The sequence below is a fragment of the Chelonia mydas genome, chromosome 2 (assembly GCF_015237465.2).
Source record: "Chelonia mydas isolate rCheMyd1 chromosome 2, rCheMyd1.pri.v2, whole genome shotgun sequence".
Taxonomy (NCBI): domain Eukaryota; kingdom Metazoa; phylum Chordata; order Testudines; family Cheloniidae; genus Chelonia; species Chelonia mydas.
Genome location: NC_057850.1, coordinates 223,954,583 through 223,979,190, shown reverse-complemented (window position 1 = coordinate 223,979,190; position 24,608 = coordinate 223,954,583). Strand labels below are relative to the sequence as shown.

Here is a 24,608-nt window from a genome sequence, read left to right as displayed (position 1 = left end):
GCAGCAGCCATCTTGGGCGGGGAGGAGGAGATGTCTCTCATCTTCTGGATGTATGGATCGAAGAGGTGTTTGCTATTGCTGATGAGCCCCAAGTTAGCATCTGTACAGTTTAAGATGTGCGTTTTTTGGTTTGTGGAAGGAAAAGGGTGGTGCCCAGCAGCAGATGGGAGTGGATGCTGGCAGATTGCTCCAGAGCACTCAGGAGTTTACTGTGCCATGTTCTGCAGGCCCATCAATACTGTTCTTCGTGTTCCAAATGAACTCTTTACCACAACACAGTACTCCAAGCCAGCATTCATGCTCTAATTAACTGTCACACCTCACTGAACTCCCTTTGGAGAGAAATAGCTTCTCCATCATGATTTATTGACCCACGCAGTATGTTATTGACCAAGAAGAACCTCAGGATAAAACATTAAAAGCTAATGAGTGAGGGGGAGGATTTTCATTAGTAGTTAGACCTCTAAATTTTTCAGGAAATCCTCCTTAATCATTAAAGCTTCCCAGTGGAAAAAGTAGAATTCACATTCCCTTGAAGAACCCATCATGTGCACAAAGTGTTAAGCAAGAGGATATCTGGTTGAACTAATCATTTTTCTACTGCATATGAGCTTCTAGTTAACACCCTCCCATCACAGAGCACAGTTCTACTCCTGAACCAGACTATCAAGAATACTGGAATTATACTCTGCACAATAGGAGATCTTTTATATCTAGCTATATATTGTATGTCATAAATCACAGGTGTTCTCTCCTGTTTGCTGATCAATGAAATGAATCTGATGGCACGATTCAAAATTTGAGTACTGCCTCTTCTGGATCAAACTAAGACTTCTTATTTGAATAATTCTCTCTCTCTCTCCAGGATAGATCAAACCAATTAAAGATAGATGACGGGAAGGTGCTAAGTGGTGCAATTCAGGAGAAGGTGACCGTAAGCAATTCAGATGAAGAGCCAATAAAACCTAAAAATAGGTCTCAAGTTTTCTTTTGACAAATGGTGCTGCACTTTATCGTGCCCAGGCTCAATAGAACAGGTAATATTTTTGCTTCCCAAGTGACACAGTGTAAATGTACAGAACAGAAGTCTAAACAATTGGTTTAAAAGCTGTAAGATGTTTCACCTTTGTTCCTAGATGTATTTATTGATTCAGCCTAATACAGACTGCGTGTCCTTGTGAGTCCATTTCATGGCAGTTCCAAACAACTGAACAGAGTTTCCAGCAAAAACAACAGTCTTTCAAACATCTTCCATGCACCATAAACTGCTCTGGAATCTGATCTCTACAAGTACAGTTTTCCCCCTTCCCTAACCAACAAAGGTACAAATAGCTGGAGAGATACTTCCCACATTTCCAAAAAAACTGTATGTGAGTTTTACGTGTCTGAATCTCAAGGGCAAAACACAGATCAATAACTCTGAAAATTTAGAAATTAATGCTTCACTGAAGTAAAAACTTCCTCAGCATTTTCTGGTGAGTAAAATATGGATTTTTTAAAAAAATTACTAAGTATCTGTCCCAAAGTGGTGGATTTTTTTGCATGTTACAGGTATAACTATTGTACACAAAAAAGTGAGGCCTGATTACATACATTTAAAATGATAAATTCACACACAGATAAATAACACAGAATGTATCAATAAACTTCAGATCTCCAATCCAGATTGAAAGGCAACTAAGGATGGATAGGGAGAACATTTTTCTAAATTACAGCACAATTCTCTGAATAGGTACACATTTTAACAGTGGGCTTGAAGTACTCAAACAACGTATTTGGCCTGATACCTTGTTCTGTGCCTGTGCAATACAGAGACAGCAAATAGAAAACTAATCATCACTTAATAGTACCTGCTGACGTTCATTATGGATATTTGCAAGCATAAACTCTTATTGTGATGACTCACTGCATTTTGCTGCTGAACCTTAGACATTATCAATGTTATTGTGATGTCATCATTCAAAAAGAAAATAATATTTTGATGTTTACCTAAACTTTCCATCAGTCATTAGAGAATGGTCAGCAGCCTCAGACATCATAACTGTTAATTTACATATCCACTACTGAGACTAGATATTCTTACAATTATTTTTATATTTATATATCTAAAATAAATGTCAATAATTTTAATTCCACTGTGCTAACAAAGCAAACAGAGGTTTTAAGTTGCACAGCAGTGATGCTGTAGTCTGATTAACTTCTGTTGAATTTACCAAGAAGATTCACCAAAGCAATCAGATTGAGATTTCCGTTACATACTCAATGGCATTGTCCAATTGTACGTGCGCAGTTTTTGGCAGAGTGTGTGGTTTTACAGGACCCTGATACAAGTGGGCTCTCCATTCCCTCACATTTCATTTCAGTGAGAACAGTGGTCGCCATTAACAAGACAACTGTTTCCCCCTATATTTAGAATAATAAATAATTGTAGCAATTGCATGTTAAATATTGACTTTTAAATAGTGTCCACTGTATGGTTGATTTATCAAAGAAACTCAAAATCTGGGGCTTGGAAAATTGTGTATTCCTCACTCCTCCTTCACTCCCTGCCTTCCTTACCCTTGCCATGAGCATTGGAAACTGGAATTGGTTGAAAAATTTTTGTTGAATCTTTTTTCAACAAAAATAGCTTTTCAATTAACAAAAAAAAATCAATTTTGTAGAAAACTCATATTTTTCAGTTTTTGGATGCTGAAAACTGAAAAAATTCTGGTTTGGTGTTTTTTATATTTCTGATGAAAATCTGAAAATATCCAAAGGACAATTTTGATGAAAACAATTTTTTTTTGTTTAATCCCAGTTTTTCCACAGATTTCCCTTCCTCTGCGCCCCTGCTAACCAGGTCTATTAGAAATCAAAGTCTGCTTCTTTGCAAAGTCCCCTTTCCCTGGGAAAAAAATTCACACACCCCTCCTTCCACTTTCTACTCGGACTTTGACTTTGCACAATTATGTTTCTTGTTAGCTGCTAACATTTGTGTTAAAAGTAAAGTAATTCTCCTTGGTAATTCCATAAAACAAACTTATATTAAAGGGTATTCCTGTTTCTATTTGTGTAAGACCCTGAAGATTTTCCATGTGATTTCAATTTCCTTGAGTGGAGTAAAATTGGGAGCATAAAAAGAGTGAGCGCCTGAGATGTAGAGGAGACAAAAAAACATGACTTTATAGTGTTAGTATGAAATCAGGAGAGAGCACCATTTTGTGCAAACCTATAGTCTAAGTATTCAAGGTACTTATAACCAGCAGTAAGGATTTCATTCCATTCACTTTCATTAGTACTGTATCATCATCTAAGTATCATCTCTCACCACCTAGCGAATTCAAACAGTAACTCACATTACCACAAGTACTTCCTTGGGAAAAAACCTGCTCTCTCAGCAGTAATACTAGAACTCCACATTTAACGCTCGAAAGTCTCTTTGAATTTTGTGGATGGTGCCTTGCCCAAAGTCAGGGAACAGGCCAATAGAGAATGGAGCAGAGCAGCCATTTTGTGGGGGACTGGTTGGACAGCCTGAGTGAAAAGAGCTAAAGAATTGTGACTGAGTCCAAAGTATGTGATGGGGAGACTGAAGCCTGTGTTCTCAGGAGGGATGTGGTGTGGGGTAATATGGAACGTGGACAACTTTTGTTTATGTTCCAGTGTTACCTGCTACTGTTTATGTTACTTTTAAAATAATATTTTCAGTCTGGCTACCTGATACCCCATCTTGCTGAACTTACTGAGGTAAATGAATTTAATTTGGACCTGAGGGCTGCACATCCAGGAAGTGGTAACTTCACTTCTCTGAACCTTGGGATGAGAAGAGAGACCATAGCTTCTCGTCAAGGGGAGCAAGGTTACAGGAGGAGCACTATACATAGTAATTCAAATTGTTCACATCTTAAAAGTCACACATACAGTATAAATTAACTAATCGGAAAAGCAGTCTGGGCTGCGTCCTGCCCTCCAGTTACACCCACAGTTGTCTGGGTGTAATTAGGAGAAAATGTGGCCCTGGTTCTCCATTTTTATTTCCAAATTTTCAGTTATGAAGAGCCATATATTGGAACTCTGGATACTTGGCAGTCTGGGCTTGGTATCTGCATATTGTTTACTTTTATCTTGATTGGACTTTTTCTTATACAATGTTGGACTAACTTGTTTTATAACTCTTTCATAAGACTTAGACTTTTGCAACTCCCGGTTATTTCTTCCCTCACAGGCAAAGGCAAACATAGGAGTTTCCGCTGCGTAACAACCACATCCCTTCTGAGGTTTACTTTATCCGTCTAATTGCACAGCTAGTGCATCAGGCCTAATGCAATCTATCACCATAGGGAGGTAAAGCAGGATCTTTCTGTGCAGGTGTGGGAAAAATTAATCCATGAACAAATCATAGGGTTTAAGCACTAATAGACTCCATTGTGAGAATAGGGGTGACAGTTTTCAAAACAGAAAACTATGCAGGTACGTGAGTTTCATGCATTATTGGTGCATTAAGGCAACCAAACTCAGGGATAGCCTTCAAATAAATAACAAATGTAGTTTTGGATATGTAAGCAGTTAACTCCAGAAATTTTACAGATTAATAGTTTCAGGCAGAATTGATACTAGCTGTGTTACAAAATCAATCTCTAGCATCAGTTCAGTGTAGCGTGGTTGTACTCTAGAAGTGCAAGTGAACACAGCAAACAATTTATGACCAGGGAGAGGTGAACTGTAATTATTTACAAATGGGAAAACAACATCAGGGACAGTGACTTCTGGCACTTCATTTTTGGGGTGACAAGTAATGCAAAGTTTCCGACCTGTCCGCCACACCACTGGACATCTTTTGCAGGACATCCTTTGTAGTTGACCATATACCCATCATAGCATCACAATGGAACCATCACTGCTTTTGGTCAAGTATCTGAGATGCATGGTAGTTGTTAGATGTATAAACAGACAGACCCAAGACCAAAATGTGGATCTGAACTTACCACCTGGGTTTGTAATGAGACAAACCAAAACCTCAGAATATCACTGAACTTTTGGAAAGTTGAGATCAAGACCTGAACTCTAATGCTTACACCAACAGGGAATAAAGCAGTGAAGTCCACATATTGAACCAAATACATCCACTGTATCTTTCTATTATCACATTCACTCGCAGCCTGAAAACTTTCTTTACAGCAGTAGCACACCACTTGGAAGGAAAAGATAAGAAACACATTCTATACTGGCCTTTGGTACATGGTCACCATATTAGAAAAGTCACTGTCTTAACATCTGGGAGTTGGCCTACTTAAATAGCAAAACCAAGATTCTTAATGTAGTGAAAAGAGTTTATAAAAAATAGAATATTTTTACCATATCAGGGTTGAAATGCAGAAAGAAGCAAAGTGGGAGAATAAGCATCCTTATGGCCATAGCATTGCTTGCTATTGACAGTAATTAGGAAAGAGCAACAGCATTATACAGCTATTATAAGCCTGGTTTATATAAATTACACACACACAAATACATTAAAAGCATGCTGAGGTTGTTCTTGCTCCAAACCCTGGAGGCACTAGAGCATCTCAAAAAAAACCAAATTTCAATACTGGGAAAACAACATATAATGCCCTAAACTCATTCTCAGAAATGGCTAAGCTGTTTTGGCTGAAACGTTCTAAAAAATTCAGCCTGAGGCAGATACCCAGCTTTGAAAATATCAGCCCATATATTAAACTTTGGTAAAGGAATAAGTAATGGAAAATAGTCTTCTACTTAGAAGTGTTAGACAAACTTAACTATAGGCCTATCATAATTAAAGAAAAAAAATGTAGGATTACAATCTAAAGTGCCTACAATAGAGTCCTTTATGAAATATGATTCTTGAGCCTCATATTCTAAGACACTAATCCTGTTCTATTGCAATGAGTTTATTTCTGTTATGTCAGATTATTTATGGGGATATTAAAAATTTCAGCTAAAAATCAGACTAATCATAGAAGATTATTATTTGAAAGATGTACTTTTATGGGGAAGTTAGTCTCTGATTAGTTGAAACCCACAAACCTTTATTCTAAATCAGTTAGAATACAATTATTCACTAATGGTAGAGTGAGCAACTGTCATTCTACTGGACTCATATTCAAACATGATGATTTCATCTGCATCCATCATATGTGAGATGAGAAGTAATATCTTTTAATAGGACATCTTTACAAAATAAATGTATCTGTTTCTTGATTTGTAAGTAAACAAGAGAGACCTGATTCTGAGATCATTTACCTCAGTTTAAATCAGCACTAACTCCATTGTCTACACTAATGAGAAGGCTGATGTAAATGAGATCAGAATCAGGCACTCCTTAGCTTTATCTGTGAGTTTATGTTCCATGAATGACAACTCATGGCAATGTTTAGTTCTATTTCCTCTTAAGTAACAGACAACCACGAAAGGCTGGGGCAAATAAGAGAATAGCTGAAAATAGTGGTGTTGTCAGACCCCAGCTGTCCTAGCTATAGGAAAGGAGGTCTTCTCCAAACGAAATGGACAAAGTGTCATACAAATAATAAAGGTGGGCAAGTGAAGAGTCCTTTAAAGTGTGGTTACCCTGGCTTGTAACCCAGTTAGATCTTCATACCTGCATTTCTGACACTGTATAATGCTGAAACCTGAGAAGAAATGATGGGAGGGTGGTATAGCAATTGGGCCATGGGAGGTCTTGCCTAATGGTTAGGGTGGAAGGCTAGTTTAATGGTTGGAACAGAGATAGCCAGGCCTAGGTGCCAAGTCAGGAGCCAAGTTATCAAGTCCAGGGGGAGAGCTGGAGCCTAGAGCCAGGGGTCTGAGCAGTGGTTAGAAGCTGAATCCCAAGTCCAGGGACAGAGCCAGAGCTGAAAGCCAGAAATCACAAGCCAGGGGTTAGAGTTGTGGTCAGAAGACAAAAAACAAATCCAGGGAGCAAGCCAGAGCTGGGAGCCAGGAACCAAAGTCAGGGATCAGAGCCAGAGTATCAGTCAGGGTGGGGGCAGGAGCTAGGATCCAGGAGCAGAACCAGGGAGAAGGAGCAGGAAAGCAGGAGCGCAGATCTGGAGTGAAGGCTAGGAGCAAGAAGGGAGCTGAGAGCAGGAACAGGAAGTACAACCAGCACCACGACTGTGGATGTGGAACACTACTGAGCAGCCAGGGACCAAGGGTTTAAAACTGTGCCTGCTGGAGGCTTCAGCCACTCAGGGGGCTGGGTTCATTACCTGAGGACACTGAGCAAGGTCTGGGTTCAGCTGTGGGTACCTGACAGTTCGTCTTATGCCCAAATCTAAGACATCCTGTAAGAAATCCAAAAGAGCAGAAATGCTTTCTTTTCTAGTCTTCATGTCTCTCTCTTGACACCAACCACAGATTTGTGTCCAAACTCTTATGTGAGCCAAGACAGAGGAAAGCTTGCCGGAGGCTAGGAGCTTTTCCATTACTTGGTATGAGCATCCCGTCTTGTTTAGGGCTTGCCACTCAATAGCTATGCTGTCAACTACAAGTAACTGGATTGTAACAGAACCTGGTACAGGAAATCCTGCTGGCTAGGAAAATGGAGTGGAAACCTCCACAGTACCTTCCTCCCATGTGAATGATTCACACAGCTTTTTTGGTCAGTTGGTGACAAAAATGGCTGTTGACTCCTCATATTTTGAATCACTTCTCCAAGTAGCAAAAGAGGGCAGGAAAGCATAGAGAACATTTGAGAAACAGTGTGTTTCCAGTGAGCTTTGGTCTGCTTCCATGTTAAAGAAGAGTTGCTTATCTGCTCTCAGTTTAGCCACTCCTTTCTCAATTATTTCAATAGTTCGACTTGATGGAGGCTTGGAGAGAAGGGAAGATAGGGAAGAAAAAGTTTCTGCTCACTGCTACTCCAAAGTAAGCTGGGATCGCAATGATAACACATGGAACATTGAACTGTACCTCTCCTTTCATCACCAAAGGCACCGAATCTGGTCTGAAGATAGAAGGGATGGTCTCAGGCTCTGAAGCTATATAGAGAAATCCCAAGTACTTGCAGGAAGAGAGATGCAGTTCAAATATCCCAGACAGAGAGAACAGTCAAATTCTGGAAAGATTAAACAACTCTATTTTTTAACGTTGTTCTCCCCGGGGTTCCCTACTCCTGGGCCTCTAGTTCCATGAGGCTACATCCAGTTTGAGGTTAGATGCAGTCTGAGGCTAGATCCAGTTTGATCAGGAAGTGAGGTCTGACAAGTCTGAAAAGGGTAACCAGCAAGAGTTCAGCTACCTTCTACCTCCTCCAGGAGAGAGGTCCAGACCCTACAAAATATAGGCAGGAAAGGGAACTATTAGGAAGGGATGAGGGGGGCTAGAATTCCTGGGGGATTGCTCTTACCAGTGGTGGGTAGGTGAAGGACTGATGTTGGGGCTGCTTTTAGCTTGGATGGCCAGGACAAAAAGCAACTGACTGGGATTGGGAGCATAGAGGGCTCTGGAACCATTCCAATATCTGTAGGTAGACGCAGCCTATTTGGGCATCATAGCAACCACACAAACTCTTTCCAGCCCACACATAACAAGGAAAGAAAGCTTTTAAAGAAACATACATATAATTTAAAAGTACTTAAATTTCCCTCTGTACACTGCATTAGAATCTTGCACAAGGAGCTGTGATGGGGGTTGGGGTTCCTCTTGTTCAATGGAGGAAAAGAATAACTCAATATCAGAAACTTAAAAATAAAACAGTGATACATGAAATGCTGAGCAATTAATATAACAATAAGCATCAATATGGAAAGGCTATCATTAAAATGAAATGCAAGACACAACTTTCTCCAGTCCTTGTACTAATTGTAAATTAGAATCCGCTTAATATTCAGCTGCTGACTGGGTTCCTCCGTGTCTGGCCCTTTCTGGCATGCTACTTATAGATAGCAGGTGTTAATTCTTAATCTATCTAATTAGATGCACCAGACACTACTGTATGGTGCCCAGATACCACCATGACGGGTGTCATATATACACATGTAATAATAAATAATAAAATAATAATAATAATACTAGAGAAATAGATGGGAAAAGGTTAATCAATATGTGGGGAAGATTTGTGAAATGTTACACTGTTTCTCAGTGCTGCTACTAATAATCTTGCTTTACCACCACTGGCAGGAAGCCAGTAGCTGCAAAGATGCAACACTTCTACCTAAGGAATCTTTCATTGTTAACATTTAATTTTACCATTAAATAATGCTATGCGGCATAGTTACAAGGAAGTATGCACATAGATCATGGAAAGTGCAAGTACAAGGCCTGAATAATATCTAATTTGACCTTTTTATACAATTAATGGGAAAGTGGTCAGATCCTGCCATCTTTGTAAAGTAAATTACTTTGGATTGTCACCAAAAATAGAAACAGGATTGTTTTTCCGTAACCTACTTTAGTCTATAAACTGGAGGCCAGAAATTGAAATAGTTTCTGTAAGTAGAATTGGGCTCCTCCCGCTATGAGTCCTTTTGGACTAATCAAGATCATTTTAAACATACTAAGACTTAATGTTCTAAGTCTGTCAACTAGTCAATGATCATGAAATGGAACAAATCCAGGACTTTGAAAAAAAACACACAAACTGTGTATCAAAAATGTGTGGATAAAATTGGTAAACTGTTTAATTTCATGCATTGGGCTTCAGTGCTACCTTGGCACTAACTGAGCTTTTGCTAATGTATCATCTGTTCATTTCAGTCAATTTTCAATAGTGGGATGAGATTATCTGAGAACATGATCAGAAGGGAAGAGGAAAGGGGCTAGAAAGGAAAACAAGAAGTAGGGAAGAAGACTTGTCAGCTTCTTACACACTTGCTGAGCTTAATTTGAATCCTTGGCAACAGACATTGTCATTTTTTGCAAACTGGGATACTTGTCTGGAGCAATTAGACTGTGTGCTAGAACTCACATCTGGTCAGCATGAGACAGCCTCTACAATATATTCATTTCTTCAATAAGTGTCAGATTCTATTACACATACTACCTTTTAGAATAATACAAAAAATCATTCCATTTCCAACATTGCATTTTTAAAAGAACAGGGCTTGATTCAGCCCTGAGATATACCAGCTTCTGTCTGTGGACTTCAGAGCTGCTACCCCTACTGGCTGTAAATGTACCCCAAAATGTGCTGTGCAAAGCGAGTCTGTCTTGAGAAAGCTCCACCACCCATAGAGTCCGAAACACAATTTAATACTGCCTTTCCATGACAAAACTACTGGGATAAAGGATGGCCAAGCAGACAGCACAGATCTCCTCAAGGGTGACTCTACAAGTCCTCTAAGATGGTGGAGTAAGTCAAGCCCAGGGACTCAGTATTACAGAGCTGAAGTATCATGCAATGAAGTCCAAGTGGATACTGGAGATGGAATCTCAGTGCTGATGCCCACCCTAATGGCCTCCTCAGGACAAAAGAAGAAGAAGAAGAAGAAAAGGGCCAAGTTCTTAAGGAACTCAGGTCAAAAGGATGAATAATTCAGTTACAAGCAATTTTTTCTGATCTTGTCTGTTTCTCACAAAACACTCAAGGGTATTTAAATGATAAAATCCTCTGATCAATCAGTTTCTTCCTACTTTGTCTTCACAAACAAGATTTCCAAGTGTAGTAGTGACCCTTCCAGGCTTTGGCAAAACAGCAATTTGCTTTGTCCTGCACTTGCAAGATTTATTATTCCAGGTCACCAAACTGTTTTGAATGAATGTTTAAATTTGGCTGCAATTTAAGAACACAATAAACTACCCTTACTGTTATTTACCAGTAGGAAGTCTAAAATAATTTCCTAACTTATCCTAACTTATAGAGAAAATGTAATACAGTAAATGATAACAGTCCTGCTCAGAGTCTCACATACCTTTCTTTACTCCTGATATGAAAACTAATTCGGAAAGACATAATGTTTTCCCATTATCACTGGCTTATCTTTATATTTACTACTCATTGCTTCAATCACACTTTTCCAGGAGTTCTGCTCATAAAGTACTGGAATCATTGTGTCAAATTCATCCCTGGTATGACTCCATTTAAGTTAGTGCCCACTAAGTGCAAAGCGAGCTAGCTGCATATGGTTTTGGATACTGTGTTCAGTCAGTACATTTGATTAGTTAGGGGGCATTTTCTTGCCCATGAATTCAATAGTGAAGCCCCTATTAGAGTCAGAATCTTCCACCCTCACTCAAGTTGAGTAGTTCTTATTTTGCAAGTAGCCCCAATGATTTCAATTGAGGTTACCTGGGTTAACAGATTGTGAACCCCTTACTCCCAACAGGTTTCAGAGTAACAGCTGTGTTAGTCTGTATTCGCAAAAAGAAAAGGAGTACTTGTGGCACCTTAGAGACTAACCAATTTATTTGAGCTGTAGCTCACGAAAGCTTATGCTCAAATAAATTGGTTAGTCTCTAAGGTGCCACAAGTACTCCTTTTCTTTTTACTCCCAACAGTGAGTGGTTACTTGTATAAGTTGTTCAATTGATTTATATAGGACTTTTGATTCACCAGTGGGAATAGGGGGTTGAAAAGTTGGCCTTTGGGGAGTAATGTGCAACTCACTATAGATAAGAGTGACAGAATCTGGCCCTTACCTGTGTTATGTTTAACTAGACTCCCCTGTATATAAAATGAAAAACAAAAGGAGATTTTTTGGGGTCAAAAATACTTTAAAGAACTAATGAAGCAGAAGTCCTATACACAGATTTGAGATGATCAGACTATTAAGGAGTTGAGAGAAAAACAAGGCGAACATGTAACCTGCTGAACCTTGCTATGAAAAAAGTTGCTAGCAAATTTTTGCATTTGTGCACCAGATTTTTTTAGGGATCTGTTTGGGAAGATTTCTTGTATCTCAGAAGAGGGACTAAAAATCCTTATCCACAGACTTTCAACTTGTCTGATTACACAACTCCCATTAAAATCAAATCAGTGAAAACTTTATGTTACTCTTTGAAAATGTACTCTTTTATCCCGCAACTCCACAGGGCTCAGATACACTGCTAGAAATGAACCCATGCAGACGTAAGGATTTGACCATTTTCTATGCAGCCAGAAATGAGCGTCAGTGTGATGACACAGGCTATTTCTAAGCTCCTAAGCACCAATAAGTAGTTTCATCAAACTGCATACTTTCTTGGGAAGCAGCTCAAGTAAATGGGGGCCACTGATACTGATTTGTGAAAATTTCATTTTTAAGTTAAAGTTCTACGAAACCTAAAAACACAGGTGGCATCTGCCACACCCCCATCCTTCAGATTTCCCTCTTCACATCTCACTATGGAGACTTTTTTTGTACACTTAATTCCACTAAAAATGATCTGGGAATTTCAGAAAGGCCACAGGTCATCTAGACTTTGGGTTGTAGAGCCAACTAAGCTGCACATTTCGATATTTCTTCTTTTCTTCTCTCCTCCCTTCCTCCTGATAGCTGAAAAATCAACATTTGTGACAGTTTATGACACTTGATAATAAGCAGCAGTACCCAGGTGACAAGTTCTGCAATACATTAATCCATTAGCAGCTGCAGGACTCTGGCTGTTGGGTGCAGCTGACCCTATGCCTGACTGATCCAATGGGTCGGCTAGTTCATAGCTGTGGAACTATCTATGAGACTTTCTCTGTTTAGGCTGCCATGAGCTGGGTTGGATGTCTTGTCCTCCTAAATGTCATTACGTCTTTGCTCATTTACTGGATGGAATAAATTCCCTATGACAAGTTCAGGAATAAGGTCCACTGGAAATTCCTAATGAGATCCTGTGCATATTGGCTTTGTCATAGTAAATGGAGGTAGCTGCTAATGGCTATTTATACCTTCCTTGCACATTTCTCTATTGCTCTAAGGGGACTGATCCAAACTCATTGAAGAGGCCCCAAAAGCCTTGTTCAGATCCTAAATTAACCTTTAAACTACATTATGTTAATTCAATGCAATTAAGATTGACATCTGAAAACTCATTGCAGCAAATGACATAACTCTTTGATTTGTAGTTTCTCTTCCACTGTGATGCCCAAATTTTGTTTCTTCCTATGGCAGAGACAACTTAAACAGTATTGGAAACAATTATTCAAAAATAAGCAGAGATAAAATTGTTGGGTTTTTCCTTCAATTTGAAAATGGTTTCTCTAGCTCTGTTTCAGAGTAACAGCTGTGTTAGTCTGTATTCGCAAAAAGAAAAGGAGTACTTGTGGCACCTTAGAGACTAACCAATTTATTTGAGCATAAGCTTTCGTGAGCTATGCTCAAATAAATTGGTTAGTCTCTAAGGTGCCACAAGTACTCCTTTTCTTCTAGCTCTGTTGTAAACGTATTACACAGTAACAGAGAACCCATGTTCTCCATGTTTTAAAATAAATCAGTATTTGGGTGTTGAGTGGAAAAGCAGTACAAAACATTGGGCATGGGATATTTCAGAGTTTTCTTCTTACGCTTTAGCCTCAAAAAGTCAATTTCTCTCACATTTAATCCTATTCTACTGCAACCATAGACAGATCATTTTAGATAGGTCTTAAAGCAATAGTGATGTTCTGATTAGTAGCACTCAGATTCAGCCTGGAAATAATCTATCTGCATGTTGTGGTTGCTGCACTGCAGCTGAACACTTCACAGTCTCAAATGAGATGGATGGCAAGGTAGATAATAAGTATCAGGAGGTAGCCGTGTTAGTCTGTATCACAAAAACAACAAGGAGTCCGGTGGTACCTTAAAGACTAACAGATATATTTGAGCATAAGCTTTCGTGGGTAAAATCCTCACTTCTTCAGATGCATGCTGGTCCCACCGAACTCCTTGTTGTTAAGGTAGATAATGCAGTCTTCAAACACCGCTATAATGTCAGTGTCTTTCATTTGCATAAATGGTGAGGATTTTGATTAGCAGTACACACACTATTTCTAAAACTAGCTGAATTGCCCATCAGTGTCATTTCAATGAGATAATTCTGATTCTACACAGAGATTTATGTTAATAACAATATGAGCATTAAAACAAAACCCAATACATTGAAAGAAATTTTCACAGAATTTTTCTGCAACTGACTCCTAACAACAAGTCTCATTATGCTTGACAGCAACACATAAGGTTCTCTATGAAGTCGTCCCACATCAGATGTGTTATTGACCTCATTATCTAAGATAATACTTTAGGAATATAACAAATAATATGCTTCTCTTGCTGAAGGTTCATAACCCCTATTAATGCTAACATAAATCATCTATACACATCACAAGGATACTATGGGCTTGATCTGCTCTCACACTAATATAAGTCTGGGGCTAATGCCACTGAATCAGGAATAACGCCTATGAAGTCAATGAAGTTACACTGGAGCAGTAGTTAAAATAGATTGAAACAAGATGGGGAACTCCACTATGTCCTCTCAGAGACAAGGTACTGGCTGATCAGACTTCAGTCATTATGTGAGACTGGATACTGCTAAGTAGAAATTCAGACTACAGCACTGCTGTTGGGATTTGTATATGCAAAGCAATGGAAGGAGAAGACTAATTTCCTATAGAAGAATTGGGAGACTCCATCCACAACGTGATTTTTTTTCTTCGTTGTCCATCTCTAATCCATGACTTTGTTATAGGACAGAGAACTGGGCTAGTCATGTTCTCACTCAAATTTCTGTCACTCAAACTGTCTTTAACTTGCATAATTATGAAAAAAGACAGCAGCTCACGGAAGGGTGGGATGGTTTAAAAATAGCCTACAGGCATTTATGCAATGACTATATGGTTTAAGTTGGTTTAATTAAAAAAGAGAGGGAAGGGAGAGAATGACTTAATTGAATAGTTTTGAAACCAAGTGGGTACTACAGAAAATACTCTAACACGTAGAGAAAGGGATTTTTGTATAGGTTTTTGAACCATTCTAAAGAATTCCATAGCAAGGATATAAATCTGTATTACATTCTATGGAATGATTCAAAAAGCTCTATAGAAAGGGTGTTTCCTTAAGTACTATGGATTGGTGTGTGTGTGAGTGTGTGAGAGAGAGTGTGAGACAGAGAGAACTATTTGGTAAGGATCATCTGTTCAAGTTAAACAGAACTTTAACAATCCCTTTATTCAGTTGGAAGAGGGGTAAATTTCCTAGTTAGTTCTTCAGTGTATGGTTACTTCCTTTAAAAAATCCTAGAGCAAATGAGGTTGGTTTCATGGACTCCAAACTCATTTTAAATAGTACTGGGATGGTTTCAAAAGCAATTGTGTGGCTAAATCTAATCAGATATTTTATGCTAGTGTATGGCTTAAGGTAACAGTGATAGTAAAAATACCTTTAAGAAAGACAGCATGCTCCAAACATAAGTAGAGCACTTCAGGTAAAGAGCATCTAAGAATGCCCACAAAATGCTGTTTCTTTCATGTGGGTAAGGCTGACCTTCCTTCGGTTTCTGAGCTTAAATGTAAAATAACTGCATTTCAAACTCTAAAAACAATGAACACAACATTTACCAACTCTTTCCACCTACTGTTAAAGTAGTCATTTATTGTGTATATATTACATCTCTTTAACGAGCACCAGCTGCTCAGTCACAAGAAAAGAGGTAGAACAAAAATCAAGTGTTCAGTATTTAAAGAGAAAATTGCAGAACATTCTGTTATTTCAAAAGGAAAACCTCTTTGGCTCCAATCATAGAATATCAGGGTTGGAAGGGACCTCAGGAGGTCATCTAGTCCAACCCCCTGCTCAAAGCAGGACCAATCCCCAATTTTTGCCCCAGATCCCTAAATGGCCCCCTCAAGGATTCAATTCACAACCCTGGGTTTAGCAAACCACTGAGCTATCCCTCCCCCCCCCTGCAGAGTCCACCTGCATAGGTCACTTAGCAGGATTGGGGCCACTGGAAGATCAGTAGAGGAATCTGCTTTTGTTTTTCCTCTTGAATTTATTCTATGTAATCAAAGTGGGATATACATATAATAAATAGACATCTGCACGTCTAGCAAAATCCTCCATACAGTAGTGTATTTGTAGTTATAGTTACTTTGGCAATCAACATTGATATCACAGTGTGTATATACATAATACAATTCCTTATTTACTTGTCACCGAGGTTAGTCATTTGTACATAAGAATATTAATTATTAAGCATTTCTAAGTTGTTAATCACTATAGTATTTAAGTGTCACAGATAATATCTTTGAATCACTTAAAAAGATTAGAACACAAAGCAAACACTGAAATAAGTGCTTGCCATTGTACTTCATTCATTCTAAACACCAGGATCTTTCTGCCTTTACCTATGACTGGATTACCATTGAAGAGTAATTTTAGAAACACATCAATAATCGGAATTTCCAGTCTTCACCTCGCTGTTTGATTTATGGATTCGATCTCTTCTGGAAAATAGCTGTATAAATTTATCTCATGATCCATTAAACTAAACAGCTAGTTGAAGATCAGTCACCTCTTACTTGTATGTGTTTGGACTAATCCAAGAAAAAAAAAATCTGCTAATGATTGCCAAAGGCCCATTGTTTTGTTTAGTTCAGACAGACTTACTCTGGGTCATATGTCCAGATGTTAGAGTCCACTGAAGTGTTTTAACTATCAGGGATTTGAATCATTCATATAATACACAGATTATCAGAGTAAGAATTTGCTGTAGATTATTTTCAAGGGCAGGATGTAATTTAAAATAAAAAGAGTTAAGATAACGTGTTCATTGGAAATCAGAGATGTCATGAAGTTACCCAAAACGAATTCTGTCCTGATCTTTATTAGGCATAATCTCCCTCTCCTGCAGGGAGAGATCGTAACAGCCAGATGGCAAATATATGGCCAGACTGATTTAAAATTGTATTTTTATTACTAATATACTGTACGTGCGCACACACTCACACATGGGATGATTTGTCATTGCACTTATAAGTAGAACTACATAGATTCATAGTAGTGAAATACTTTTAGTGGCTTATAATCTACAAAGAGTTGAAATATGTGTTTATATAGCATCAAAGATATTTTTCTATATTTTGTTTATAATCAGCATTTTGACTGTCAACTTACTTTTTCACTTTAATACATCTCTGCCATAGCAATAAATATAACAGCAAGCTGGAGGAAGGGCATCAGTCTTTATTTGTTATTGGATGATTTTTATTCAGCAAACTTTTGGTTGTACCACTTATGTGTTATGACATCATCCTAACTTGTGAAAATAAATGCCATTTCTAAAACTAAAGTTATTGTATATTTTGTGTGTGTGTGTGTGTGTGTGCGTGTGTGCGCGCGCGTACACGCGCATGTCCTTGCATTTGTGTAAATAGAAAGAAATATGCCAACCAGGGCATACTTTTTACATTTTCTCTTTCTTTGTGCTGGCTGCTGAATGCATTCTATTCATGGATGTCAACGCATCAGATCCACAAGGCTACACACGGCTATCAATGAAAAGGGAATCAAATAAAAAGTTAAAATTGCTCTGACATGGAAAGTATCAAAGACGACAGAGGTTTGATATATCAAAAGAAAAGCAGCATTAGGGACAGTGAACTCAGAGGCAAAGTAAAAGAGAGGGAAATCTGGTTTAATGAATTATTTAGACCTTTTGGTTAAGAGGTAAATTCTATTTATGTGGCTTTCATAGTACTGGGGAGAGGGTTTCTAACAGTCCTCTATGGCTTTTTAGGGGAGACATTTTGGGTCAGAAGACTGGTTTTGTGAAGCAAGTTAAAGAGATTAGCATACAGTGTATGGTACTGTATGAAAGGCACAATGCTGGGCTAAACTGGGTTTGGGAGTCGTGAACAGTGAGTCCCCATTGATCCACAAACAACAGAACTGAAGAGAAGCCTCTCACCAGCTGAGCCAGTGGAAAGTGTGTAGAATCATTCTCAGCTGGAACCATACATTCTTACAGACAGTATAAGTATCAGCACATTCAAATAGAAAAGATGATTTGACCATTACCTTAATGAGAACCTGAATGTCCCCTGTGGCTTTTGAGGACGTGTAGTACCAAAAACTCATCATACAAGCTGTGCCTGACTCTTTCCACCTGAAGCTCTTCACATGGGCTTTTTCACCTCTTAGGCCTACTGGTGCAGCTTCAAGATACAGGAATGCTCCTAGAATCAAGAATTACATGTTATGAAGAACTGTTTTAGTCTTTAAAAACTCAGCAGAACTAATGCAGAGAATGTAAAGTATATCCCCTAATGCACACCCTGGATCAGCCAAATCCGTTGCATGCAAGTAAGACTGGGAGATGGGCAGAGGGAAAAGCACAGCCCATGTTATACTAGGAAGTGGGTGGGAACAAGTTAACTTTTCACTGGGGATACACAGGAATTCTGTCCCGTCTCATTTCTACCAGAATAAGCAGGCATAAACCCTTCTGCTAGCTCTCATGCTGGCTGAGAATCTGGCCCCATATGTCTTTATTGAGCTTTATCAGTGGGCTGCCAATAGTTGCATCATTTCATTTTAAAGTAGAATTGCTACTGGTAAGGTCATAACTCCTGAAGGAACCATTTCTAACAGGTGGCAATTCTGTAAGCATCATGCAACACGGATAAATCTGAGGGTGAGTCTTTTATGAAAGATGGTCTCCAAAACACCAGGTCACACCAGCTCAAAGCTAGCTCTGGTAGGCAAAGGGACCAACCAACCCTCAAGTCCTTTGCATCTGTGTGGATCTATAGGTGTCCATAGTGAATCAGACTAGTTCAGACCATCTGTACTCCTCGGTACAAAAGTATTATCCTGCATTTCAGATTAAGTCCCCAAAAGATTGCAAATGAATACTGATACTTAAATAGCATTTCAGGAGATGAGGTGGCATTTCAGTTCTGCATTTCTTTCGCATGATGAAAACCAATCAGATAGATATTTCAATCACAAAGCATAACAAACACAGCAAGGTTTCATATTCAATCTTTTTTTTTGCTATGATGCTAACAATAGAGTTGGAATTCAAATAAACACAATCCTAGTATAAACAGTACATTGTTGATCAATTTATAACTGCATAAAATATTGCATTTGATATTTAAATTAGGGATACAAATCCATTTGAGTGAGGTGGTTTCATCATTTAGAACTGACTTCAACTTTTCTCAGGCTTTCCTGCATTATAGATGTTTGCCATAAACAAAAATATGGGAAAAATATTTATTTCTATATGAGATCAGGCAGATGTTAAAAATTTAACACCAGTAACGTATTTTCTCAGGGATGGTGTCCCTAACCTTTGTTTGTCAGAAGCTGGGAATGAGTGACGGGTATGGATCACTTGATGATGACCTGTTCTGTTCATTCCCTCTGGGGCACCTGGCATTGGCTACTGTTAGAAGACAGGATACTGGGCTAGATGGACCTTTGGTCTGACCCTGTATGGCTGTTCTTATGACTTTTAAAAAGCCAAAAGAAAGAGAAGAACAAATTCTCTGGCCCACTCCATCTCTTCTGCACTGCTTCCTACTCGTGTCATCAGTGGAGGGTAGGCCGCGTAGATCATGTCTAATTTTGGCACTAGGTGTACAATAGTTTCATGTAATTATTCTATACCATTCATACAAGCTTCCACAAGCTCCAACCTCCTTTTCTACCTACAATCATCCGGTAAACTCAGGCCTTCTTGTATTCAATCCATATTCCTCCTATAGTCCTTCACATAATCCAGCCTAGTGATTCCTTCTGGCAACTGCTGAGTTCAAGTCTCATGACCTCTGTGCACTGTAGAAGGTGGAAGATTTGAATTTCAGGATCATTTTGGGGTTTACCTCAGGGAAGCTCTGTGGCTCTGTAATGGCAACTTCAAAGGCAGGAAGTGAAGCTAAAGCCTGTTCAGTGGATATTGGGAAAGAATAGGGGCTTGGGTGCTCTTGAGCAAGAGCAGGGAGAAATGAGAGCTTATGGTTTTCTGAGGTTTTCTGGAAGATGTGGTGAGAGCTGCAGCCACCCTGGCTACAGTCAAGGGCGGAATTTTGGGGCAGTTCTTATTTCCCCCAACAGCTTTGTTCCTCCCCGCTTAAAACACACTCTTTAGAGATGATTTAGCACCTTAGATAGAGATTTCTCTAAGGCATGAGGGCATATATGGGCTATGCTCCAACTAAATTTCTATGAGAGCTGAGAACCTAACTGCCTTTTTTAAAATCTCTTCAATATATTAGACAATTCCACCCCTTCTCAACAGTATATTCTAATAATACCAAGCGACCACTGTTAGTACAGAATGAAAAGCTTACAGCAAAGGTCTGAATGTTCCAGCATTATGTGCCTGACATGAACAAGAGCTTTCTGGATATGAGATCTGGCTCTGATGGAGTGGATCCTAATGAATCTCTGAGCCTAGTTAACTCATCCTTAAAATCTGTGGCCAGATCAAATGTCACTCTCTTGCCAAGTAAAATAATGACTTGCTCATCACATGCAGTATTATTTAGAAAAAGGGCAGCTGAGAATCAAAGTTTTCTGACCTACAGTCATTGTAGAACAGTAATTACTATTATGTTTTGATAACCAATTACATGTTTCATTTATTAATAATGACACCCTAATTAGATATCTAGAACCCTCCTGTTGTCTCATGGGGAACACATGAGAAGTTTAACAAATAGGATTATATCCTCGTTTGTGAATTGTTAACATACCAATTTCATTTCCAAGTGTGTGGTCCCTGGGAGGTCTGAGACTTTGAGGCGAGCCGACTCCCAGAACCCAGTCAAAGTTGTCAGCTAGGGAATTTTGCCAGCCACATCTGCCTTTCTCAAATGTGCAGGAAGTACCGCATTCATTCTCATCAGTATTATCCCCGCAGTCATCTACAAAATTGCAGCTTTGTTCTGGTCTGTAACACTTGCCGTTCTGACATTCCCAATAGCCATCTGAGCAGGAGCCTGAAAAGAAAAGAAAAGAATAGGGGTATCCTAGTGAATCACACTGTAGTGCCTTCTAGCAAGGTTACTGGAAGATTACATCTGAGACAGTTTGATATTTAGGAGGAGGAGGGTGGACCACAGCATTTTTTTTTAAAAAAGTCTTTGGTCCCCCTGAAGTGCCAATCCATTATCAGTTTATTTCTTTTGTGTTTTGTGAAGAGATGGCCTAAATAAATTACTGTTTTCCTTGTAAAGCCTTTGAGGGCAAGTTCCAGCCATGCATTCCTTCACGAACAAAGCTTTCTAGTCTGACTTAATTGCTGACATTTTCCTTTCATGTGGTGTAGGATTAAGCCATTTCATTTTAACTGCAAAGTTGAGTTTAGTTTAGCATTCCCAATTTAAAAAGAAAGAGAGAAAAAAACCTTTAACTTTACAGTTTTCCCTTTTAGTGGACTTTGTGCAAGCTAGTTCAATGGGGTGGTACTGTCCTTTTTGTTTCCTGGCATAACTGAAAGATAGCTTTGCTATTGTAAAGCCTGAGCATTATAGGACTCATTTCACAGGATCCATTTCCAAGCTTCATATTTTCATTTCAGATCAGTTCCTGAAATGCTTTGGCTAGAAGATGGTCCCTTTAGCACATCCCTGGTCCAGAAACAGAGACAGACACGAAACGAAAACAAACCAACAAACCCCCATTGTTTTCCCAAACTAAGACCCTGATCCTGCCAAAAATGTATTCATTTCACACACATGGAGGCGTCTCACTAAATTAAATGATTGTGCACATGTATGTAAAGAGTTACTCACCTAACTGTTGGCAGGATTAGGACCAATTGTTAAGAAAAAGCAAAGAACAACAAAGCTAAACATTTTGGTTTTCCACTATCACTAGCCCAGGTACCAGGAGAGAGATGTGAAAAGGCCAGACTGTTCTAAGGAGCACTGAACAAATGGTTTATTAACAAAAGAAAAATAAACTAAAGAGGTGGGGTACACATTTTAGTGGAATGCTGACTACCACCAAAATTCAGAACTTTCATTCCAAGGCTATACTAAAGTTGGTTCTCAGAGAGTCCTATCTCTCCAAAGCTCTTACAAGAAGTAGAACTCAGTGTAGTATTTTTTAAATAAAGAGTAAAATGATTTCCATTTCTTCAGTCTTTGATGAACACTTATAACTGCATCTGTGACTCTTTAAATTAGTTATAGCTGGAATAGATGGTGCCTAATGGTAACTACTAACCAGGGTGGGGTTGATTGCTTCACAGCCACTGCTGTTTCCTAATCAGGTAAGATAGCATTTACATCCTTGGGTTGGCAATGAAGGTGGGTGTAAAACAAGCTACTAGAATGATTTGCAGATGTGCTGAACACCTTCAACTTTCATGATCTTCAGTGGGAGTTGCAGGTACACAGTACTTCTGAAAAATCAGGTCTGAGATCTTTTCCTTTACTCTGACAGACATTAATTTTCCCTTCCTAATTTAACTGAATTTTGAACACACTACAGCCCTCAGTCATCCAGTGAGTCCCTAAAATTAGGAAAAGAAATAAGGGAAGGCTCCTCTGCTCTGTGGAAGTATTGGGAAGACAGAACCCTGCAGTCATTTAAAGAAAGGGAGAGACAGAAGATAGCTAAATACCACTCACAAACCACTTATATCATATCCTTGTATCCAGGCTCACTTCAGAAAAAGGGTCTCCAAGCAGGACTGACTATAAAACTAAGTGGGCATATCTCCACCTTGTCCTTTCAAGGTGCTCTGCAATCAGGGATCCAACCCTAAATAACAGAATAAACAGGAGACTGTGCAAGCTCCTTAAGAGCCCCTGCTTCCTATATGACCGAAGGGGGAATAAAAGGAGAGGACCAACCATATCATTAAAAAGAACTGTCAAATGCCACATCCACAGCAACAAACCCTGTAGTATGCACTGGAGGAAAGACAATGTGGACCTGGAAATCTGCAGGAATGTTACCAAAATCATAGCAGTCTTCTCCAAAACTGGTGGAATATCCTCAGGGATTTTAGCCAGTGTGGCAGAAGAGTAGAACTGCAGCAACTTGGTTTAACTTGTCACCCACTTGGCCTTATTCCTATTGCTTGTATAGCAATGTTGATAGATTCCAAAAGGAGAGTCTTATCCAGCCCTCCAAATCAAGGTTTACTCTATGGGGAGGAGCAGGGGCTTTCCAGGGACACAGGAGAGCTAAGAAGCAGGGAGCCAAACTGGGGGAATGGAAGGCTTATGTGGTCTGGTTTGTCCTAAGGGTTGGTAGCTAAGTAGGGTATTAGGTTGGGGCATGCATCACTGCAGGGGTAATGTTGCCATTAATCATACTGGTTTTTCTAATTCCCAACCCCTACAGGTGGATCCTGTAAGGTGTTGAGCACTCTAGTCACATCTGGCAAGGCCTCTGTAACTGCTCTTCTCCACGGCAAGCAGGAGTGCTGTGCATCACAATAATTTCAAATGACCCTTCTCTCTCAGAATCACAATTGCCATGCTCCCTACTTCCCCAACAGAAGACAGACAAACCTTTTTGCTGCTGTTCTGGATATTTATTAGCATTTATAAATCTAGGATTTTGTTAGGTATAATGAAGGTGGTGGCTGCTTAACTTGATACCTAAATTAAGCTATTTATTTTAAACATTTTACATAATATAGCAGGTGGATGTTTTTAAGATGTAATCCTGCTATCCCTGTTTAGGTGCTTGCCCTAAGAATTTAGGCATAAATTCAACTTTCCTAACAAACTCAGAATTCAAAAGCATACTAAAGGATAGTGTCTGCTCCTCTCCATGCTTTCCATTCTGCCCACCAAATGCTTAACAATTATGATTACATCTCTATAGCATTTGGTGTTCCTCTGTATCAGGGGTTCTCAACCTTTTTCTTTCTGAGCCCCCCTCACTCCAACATGGGCTGGCATTAGGGCAGGGCAATTGTCTGGGGTCCCATGCCACAGGGACCCCCACGAAGCTACATTGGTCAGGCTTCGGCTTCAGCCCTGGGTGGCATGGCTCAGGGCCCCGGACTTCAGCTCCATGTGGTGGGGTTTCAGCTTTCTGCCTTGGGCCCCAGCTAGTCTAACACTAGCCATGTTTGGAGGACCCCTGAAACCTGCTTGTGGCTCCTCAGGGGACCCTGGACCACTGCTCTATATTAGTGCTTCCAATTTGAGATTGAAAAACTTGGGAGCTGAAATGTGGAACTGGTTGTCATTTGCATAGAAAAATTAACCTGGAATGCTGAATGCTGGGAAGATTTTTTTTTCAAGCACCTGTAAAAGTTTCAAGGGAGAAATAAGTCCATTGAAATGTATTTTTAAGTTCTAACTTCCAAAACCCCACACTGTATGCTTCATGACATCAGTCTATAACATAAGCCAAAGCCTTCTGGGTGTGCCGGGGGGGAAGTAATAAGAAAGGCCTAGTTATTTAATTGAGAGAAGCACCTTCTCTGTGAGGCTGAGGAACTGTTTTCCTGCAGCAATGCTTTGTAAAGATTGTTAGCAGGTGGACTTCATGCCCCTCTGTGGCAGCTGCATCAACACACTAGACTATAATGGACCCAGAGGCACTGTGTAGTGTTGTTCAGATCAATAAACTTTGAACTGAGGAGGATTTACACACTAGAGGATAACGGCTGCACAAAAGCTACTAGAATCAGTCTAGGCAATAATCACTATTTTTAAAAGGCTCCGAATAAATCTTGAAAGCAGGGAGGGATTACATTTTTAAATATGTATTTGGGACTTGGAAAAAGTCTCATACAAA

The 24,608-nt window shown here is 39.3% G+C and overlaps 1 protein-coding gene across 1 annotated transcript in view; it reads right to left on the bottom strand.

The window, feature by feature from the left end:
* Window positions 1-24,608, bottom strand: part of MALRD1 (MAM and LDL receptor class A domain containing 1) — a 478,214-nt gene that overhangs the window by 167,548 nt on the left and 286,058 nt on the right. Inside the window, exons 27-28 of the mRNA XM_037891563.2 lie at window positions 20,591-20,836; window positions 17,904-18,061 (exon numbers count right to left, since the gene is read on the bottom strand). Of these exons, the coding sequence (XP_037747491.1) occupies window positions 17,904-18,061; window positions 20,591-20,836 (404 nt within the window). The remainder of the gene's footprint in view (window positions 1-17,903; window positions 18,062-20,590; window positions 20,837-24,608) is intronic.